At 45.1% G+C, this 7,485-nt stretch overlaps 2 protein-coding genes across 2 annotated transcripts; one reads left to right on the top strand and one right to left on the bottom strand.

The window, feature by feature from the left end:
• The first annotated feature begins 17 nt into the window (after positions 1–17).
• On the top strand, positions 18–4,162 carry LOC131878546 (rab GTPase-activating protein 1-like). The gene has a single exon (XM_059224554.1). It carries the CDS (start codon positions 610–612, stop codon positions 3,904–3,906), a length of 3,297 nt encoding a protein of 1,098 aa, XP_059080537.1. The 5' UTR covers positions 18–609; the 3' UTR covers positions 3,907–4,162.
• Positions 4,051–6,373, bottom strand: LOC131878557 (uncharacterized). Its single transcript, XM_059224566.1, has 5 exons — positions 6,221–6,373; positions 5,021–5,124; positions 4,681–4,955; positions 4,469–4,607; positions 4,051–4,396 (listed from the first exon to the last, which is right to left on the bottom strand). The coding sequence occupies exons 1-5, from the start codon at positions 6,285–6,287 to the stop codon at positions 4,184–4,186; spliced, it is 798 nt and encodes a 265-aa protein (XP_059080549.1). The 5' UTR covers positions 6,288–6,373; the 3' UTR covers positions 4,051–4,183.
• Positions 6,374–7,485: the final 1,112 nt, after the last annotated feature.

The raw sequence follows: 7,485 nt of genomic DNA, 5'->3' as shown, positions 1-7,485 counted from the left end.
ATAGTTGCTAGACATGGCTATTCCAAAAGGTCACAGATCATAAGGCCGCACTTGGCCACGAGGAACCAAAATAGTGCGAAGCCTTATCCAAAACATTTCTAACAGTTTTGCCCCAATAACATATTCTCTAGTCTTTGTTTTGGTAACGGCAAGAAAAACCCTCTGTGATGAGGGTACATCCCTCAACATGGAGAAAAAGATCCAGCCTTAATCTTAAAACTGAAGACTAGATCCTTCGCTCTCAGAGCTAATTCCGCACTCGACTAATTTTTCGTCCCACCCATGAAGTGACTTTCCGGTCACCCTTTCTCTGAGTTGCTTTGGAGTGGAAGTGTTCAGTGGTCACTTACTGATCAGTGCGTCCGTTGGGTCCGTTCGCCGTCAATCTCCGCAGACTCCGTACTCCGTACGACTCTCATTAACAGTACATACCTACCGTACAACGGCACGCTCCATCCCTCCATCCTATGCTCCACCCTACATAGACTTGGTGTCCTGGGTGGCCGAGATTCTAGTGCGGGTGGGCGCGGTTTGTGGTGGTGAACTGGTCCGGCGTGGATACATGCTCGATAATGACCCTGCATTGGATGAAGAGGTGATTGATTAACCATGGAACCCGTTGAAACGGTGGCCGATCGGGGTGAAGTCAACGACGATAACAAAACCTCTTCCTCCTCGCCCTCTTCGGCCGATTTCGAAATGTTGCCGCATACGGCTCAGCCCGCACAGCCGCACACAGACCCGCCTGCGGGTGATACGGATCCGCATTTGGACTTGCAGGGTGGGAATCGCGAAGATCTGGCCCGAACCCTTTCAGATTGCCTGCAGTCCTCGCCGGAGGAAGAGGCGGCTAATGCGGTTCCTGCTGTGCCTGCGGTTCAGAGCATGGTAAATGAGAGTTTGCACGAAGAGGAAGAAGAGGAGGACGGTCCAGATGGCGAAAATGCCACCATTTTTCATCGGATTTACTATTTGGGCGCGGAGGCCATTGAGCATCCCAAAGATGAGGCCATGATTCAAGATCACATGATGGAGATTAACCGTGGCCGTGATGCGGTGTCGGTGCGGCTCAGCGTGCCGCGCACCTCTGACGGTCGGGTGAGTCTACGAAGGGAGACGCCTGAAGAGCTCATGTTCCGCCTACCGGTCAACCGCATTATCTACTTTGCCCGTGGCACGGCCGAATCGCGGTGCTTCGCTCTGACTTCCATCAAATTGGATCGTGATGGGGTGGCCTTCGAGCCCCGCACTTTTCAAATCCATGTATTTCGTTGCGCGGTGGCTGAGGCCGTGGACAAGGTCTTTGTGTCCTTTGCTCAGACCTTTAAACGGGCTTCGCCGCAGCCGGCCCGTCTCCTGCCACCCGAGAACTTTGAAGAAGGTGAACCCTTCTTATTTGAGGTCAGTTTGGAGATTCGTGAGAAAGAGGAAGGCAAGAGCACTTACGAAATTGTACCGCGGCAAAAAGGCTTCTTCAAGCTCCGGACAGATGTCGAGAAGAGAGTGGTCTTAAATGTACGGCAGATTTCGCGCAATCATTGTCATTTGGTCATTGAACGTTGTTTCGGCATGTTGGTCAGTCCTGGGCGGAATGTGCGGCACGCGGACATGCAATTGTTGGAACGCGTTACCATGACCAATGCCACGCTGGTCGCCCCTAGCGACGGCGGTCAGAGCTCCACGAGTGGTGCCGCCAATTGTGCCGGACAGATCATCACCGGGACTTGGGATCCGAGCGAGGCCTCGTTTGCTATGTTGAACCAAGAAACCTCGGCCGACCGGTCCCCGGTGTACATGACAATTGCAGCCGATCTGGTTATCGCGCAAGTGGCGGAACCCGTTAGATTTGTCATGGAGACGAAGGCCCGAATCTTTCCCACGTCCGAGAGATATTGGTACTTTTCCAAAAAGAGCGTCGTGAAGCAATTCCAGATCCGACTCAAACGATCCAAGGAACCGCAAGGCGAGAAGATTTTTGATCTGTGCGGCATAGATGTCAGTGAGGAGATTGATCGGGTTCGTGGTGGGAGTATCACATCTCAGATAGCCAGCTTGACGGCATCGACTCTTGGGTCGTTTCGGAACCAATATGGTCTTGTGACGGTGGATGAACCAATATCTCCCCCCTGTGAGGAGGACGAAGATTCCGATGGCGAGGAGCCCCTACTCTCCGGATTCGGCGAGGTCAGCAAGGACTGCAGTGGCACCGAGTTGGAGCTGTGGAGCCAAGTCCTCCAAGAGTGGGCCACTGACAATCCTTTGCAGTTCCCCAAACAGTTGCCACGCTTGGTCAAAAGGGGCATTCCGGAGGCACTCCGAGGGGAGGTGTGGCAACGGATGACCGGGGCTAGTGCCCATGTCGAGCAAACCGTTGAAAGCTATCGCCTTTTAACCACACAAGAGTCCCCGGACGAAAAAGTCATTCTTCGTGATATTCATCGCACGTTTCCCGCTCATGAGTTCTTCAAAGAAGCGGGAGGCATCGGCCAAGAGGCTCTTTATCGCATTGCCAAGGCTTATTCCATCTACGATTCCGAGATCGGATACTGTCAGGGTCAAAGCTTCCTCATCGCCTCGCTCTTGCTTCAAATGCCGGAAGAGCAAGCTTTTGGAGTTCTAATACAAGTCATGCATCGTCTGGGTCTCCGGGATATGTTTCGGGAAAATTTCGAACAGCTTCAATTGCGCCTGTATCAATTGGACCGACTCATCGAGGCGAACTTTCCCGATCTATGGCAACACTTTGCCGACAACGGGATCGAATCCCACATGTACGCCTCCCAATGGTTTCTGACCATCTTTACGGCCAAATTCCCTTTGTTTCTCGTGTTCCGTGTGCTGGACGTGTTCCTGCTTTTCGGGTTCGATTCCATCTTCCAAGTGGCTCTGGGCATCTTGAAAGTGTCCAAAAAGGATATGCTTTTCCAAGATTTCGAGGGCTTGATGAAGTATTTCCGTGTGAATATCCCAAAACGTTATCGGAGTGAGGAAAACGCCAAACATCTGATGGAAGTGGCCAAGGGGATCAAAATCAAACGCTTGAACAAATATGAAGGGGAATGGCTGCACATCAAAGCGGCTGAACGGGCACGAGAAGATCCCGTAATTCGCTTAGAGCGCGAGAATAAGAAGCTTCTCAATGACAATCTCCGATTAGACACCGAGAACGACAACCTGGCCCGTCAATTGGTGAACTCGAAAATCGAGATGCGCAAGGAGATCGACAACATTGAGGATGAGAAAGATCTCTTTGAGAAGGAGGCCTCCAGCGCCAAGACATTATTACAGGAGAACGCTGAGGAGAACAAGCGACTTCATCAGCAAGTATTCTCTCTCAAGGAATTGTTAAAACGAGAGGTGGCCAAATCCGATGCCGAATTGGCCACCAAAGCCAATGTCATCGCCGACTATAAGCTCATCACTTCTCAGTTGAGCGAGAAATTGGAGAAATTACTAAATCAAGCCAAAGAAAACACCAGGAAGAGTCAGAATTCATCTTCCACCACGGAGATATGTGATAGTAGCACCAGTAGTAATAGCAGTAGCCACAACAACCCTGTGGACAATGACAGTGGCAATCTACAGGATCTGGACCAAGCCAACGAGCGGGTTCGCGAGCTAGAGTTGGAGTTGGCTCAGACCAAATTGGCTTTGGTGGAAACCGAATGCCGCCTACAAGATGTCTCTCACCACATGAACGCCCTGACCATGAGCACTTCCAGTGGGCATCCCGAATCCGGCAGTGGCTCCCACGCCTCGGGCTCGTTTCGAAGCACGTGGTTCTCCAAAACCCTGAGTTCGATCAAGGAAACTACCACCCACGCTGCGGCCTCATCCAAAGATGCCATTCGGAAGAGCAATTCGATTGATGTACTCAAAAGTGGTGGAGACTTCCAATCGCACTGAGGGTATGATGCTATTGTGCACCTGCTTCTTAACTCAACTAGTGTTCCCTTCATTCTCATATCCTCCGTTCGAGAAACCTATCGACCCAATGATCACCTGTTATCTGCGTATACCAACCCATCCACCCAGTGTCAAAATAATCGGTAAAGTCTAACCAGATTTTGTTATTTTCATCTGCTATTCATGGTCATTCCATTGCTTTCACGAATTCCTCGATTAACTTCTCTGCATTGACAATAAAACAAGAACCATCGGAGATTATCACTCCCTTGCTATTCTACCGGATGAGAAGGCCCGAAAAATGAACGTAGATGTTCTCGTTCGATCTGACTCCGCCGCTCAGGATCTCGATCCAAACCATATCACCTTCGTTCAAGGCAACCATAAGGCTTTGAGCCAGCGTGTTATGATTGAAGTTATCCGTGTCATACATGCCTCCCATGATATCCCCGTTCTTCTTCATGAGAACCAGACCATCCTTACCTTTCATCTGAAAGCAAGAACGTTCTGTACAAATATCGCCCTTGGTGATTTAAGATTGCTGATGAGTTTTGATGAGTACCGTATTAGCATGAAAGGAAAACAAGTAAGTGCCAGAAACTGGGGCTTGAAATGTGCCAGTGGCTAAGTCAAGTCCGTTTCCGACATTCACTTGACAGTAGGTATAGGTCAAATTGCCGAGAAGGGCAAAATCCGTGGACCTTTAGAAAAGAGAGAAATTGTAACGATGATAATCAGCTCAGTAGAACTAGGAACGCTTAACGAGAAGCTCACCTGGACGCGTCAAAGTAGACGCTTGATTTTTGTCCTTCTTTTTCTCGACTTTTCTTTAAGGAACGGACGTCCAATTTTAGATGATCCAAGGTGCGCTTTAAATATTTGTTATCCAAGTCCAGATATCGGAGGGACTCCTCGGCATTTTGAACTTGTACGATCAATTCTGCTAAGGTAATCAAGGCGTTCTTGACTTGGTCTTTGATGATCCAAAAGTTCTTGAGATCATCTAAGAGAGTCTGGGACATCGAATTATCTTGGCATTTTGGTTGATTCTACAAATGTGATGATATTTTTCATGTCATTTCATGCCCATGATTGCATTTACATGGCTGCGTACCTCCGGCTGAAGTTGAAACAAGAGTTTGTTCATCAATAGAAGCTGTTGAGTTGTGATGTCAGTAATTGCTTTGTTTGATAAGCCGTTTCTCTCTGCAGTGTCCTCTAAAACGTAAGATGTCATTAGGAGTTATGATGCTGTCACCAAGGTAAGTAATTATATCGGGTGTGATGTAAATATGATTTCAAAAATACGCCTCCCCATAAAAAATCATTTTCGACACGGCGGTTTTTATTTGCTATAACAATTCATGGATATGAAATTTTTCATTAGTCATAAATAAGAATCGATTTAAGAAAAACGACTGTAGTTGACATGAATAACAAAAACAAAACCCAGGATTTAGGGTCAATTGTAGTTTCCGTAGAAGCTTAACGTGCGTTTTGAGAGCACCTTCAAGCCCTCGAAAATCCAGGCTAGTTAAAACAATGAAGTCCACATCTCTTCTTTCTCGGGCTCCTTCATTGTTCAATTTGCTGCCCTCAAATATTCGTAGGCCTTATGTAGGCGTTGATCCAGTAGCAAGATTTAAGTCAGACTTGGACAAGTTTTTGACTAAAATTCCGGATCAACCTTATATTCAAGGATTAGCCAGATCAGCCAACTCCAATTCGTTGGTCGATCAAATAATATATATAAATNTATATTCAAGGATTAGCCAGATCAGCCAACTCCAATTCGTTGGTCGATCAAATAATATATATAAATAAAAGTCAAATAATATATATAAATAAAAGTCAAGTAAAATGAATAATCTTCTCGTCTTGAACTGCTGGGATTCCAATCCCGGTAGCGGTAAGGAGGTCCGCAAAAAAAATTAAAAAGAAAAAAAAAAAACGTAATTTTGGGACCAAAGTTTTTAAGGTAATGAGCATTCAAAATAAGAACTTGGTTTTCAGCTCCCTTTTCTATCCGCAGAATTGCTATTTTTCTGACGTTTGGTTGTATTATCATGCATTAACAATATTCTGTACAATTTCTGTTCTTTTTTAATATAAAAGATCACAGATGTAAGAGACTTGGATTTACAATATTCGTGTTATTCTTGATACAGGATCAGTATTCGTTTTCAAATTTATCCTTGAACGTTTTAAAGAATGTGATCTGAGTTTCTTCGTGTCACTTTCCAAACAGTGTTTTCGTCACTTTCTTGCCCAAATGCAAACCTAGTCAAAATCTTATCTCCAAACATAATCTTACCCACTATAGTAATACTTGATGCTGATTTCAAGGTCACAAGTAAGACCAAAACGGATACAAAGTCCATGGTTGATTTGATTTTTGCCAAGTGTATTCAAGGCAATTTTCAAAATTGCAGCTTCACGTGTGGATCTCAGAACATTCTAAACTTTGTGGGAAGAGTTTCTCTTTTTGACAAGCTCTGCTCCAATGTTTGCATTAAAGGGATCTGGAATCCTCTGTCAAGTTCAAGAACAGATGAGATCTTTGCCATTGATTTTCGTTAAAAGATGAATGCTCAATCAATTTCAAAGGTGCTCTGGCCATACTTAAGCCAACATTAATCATAACAACCTTACAATTAACTGAATTACAGTAACACACTAACACATCCTTGCTTTTGGTACCGCTCCCAAGTTGTAGATTTTCATTAATATACGTTTTCCCATTGCTACATTTCTTCAAATTAGATCTAAAAGTCATATTGAAATGAGATTTAGCGCTCAGTCAAAATTTTGTTTCAATGTGATAATTGTTGGACAAGATTTTTTAAAAGTTTCATTGCCTTTTTTTCTCGTTTGCTGCATGAAAGGCCCACAAATCTGTGCCCATGATCATGACGGACGATGCTGTACCGACAAAACATTCGAATTCATGCCACAATTGCTTTTATTTTTATATTTGAAATAAACACCACTATTAGTGGCCCGAATATCTACAAATATGGTCGCAAGAAAGCTACGACCTGACTTTATATAAATGCACCTGTTACCAGGAACGTCTTCACATTCTTTGCAAAGATAAGACAAATGTACGAATTACTCGCTTTGGCCAAAGGAATCTGTATTCTTATTTTATGTTTGCGGACTTACTTACCCGTACTTGCTATAGAATTCCCAGCCCTTCAAGACGAAAAACATATTCACTTTCCTTAACTTTACATTCATATAATATCTGATCCACCAACGAATTAGAGTTGGCAGATTTGGCTGGCTTTTGAAAAATAGCGTCGGGTCCTTTTCGAGAACAGTTGAACACTCCAATACACAGGTCTGCGATCAATTCCCAGGAGACCATCCTTTGTAGGGGTTAGCCAACGCATCCGAATGGTTGATAGTCTTGAATTTCAGTGTCTAGAAATCTACGACCATGGCGTGTGTTCAAAAACTGTTATCAATAAACTCTCTTGTGTAATGTGTATGAAGTCCTTGAGATGGGGCACTAGCTATTTTCGCCACCTTATTCACGGTACTAAATGCCATTAATTTAGAAATATGGACGAGGGG

The sequence above is a fragment of the Tigriopus californicus genome, chromosome 1, assembly GCF_007210705.1.
Source record: "Tigriopus californicus strain San Diego chromosome 1, Tcal_SD_v2.1, whole genome shotgun sequence".
Classification (NCBI taxonomy): Eukaryota; Metazoa; Arthropoda; class Copepoda; order Harpacticoida; family Harpacticidae; genus Tigriopus; species Tigriopus californicus.
This window is presented reverse-complemented; position numbering and strand designations above follow the sequence as displayed.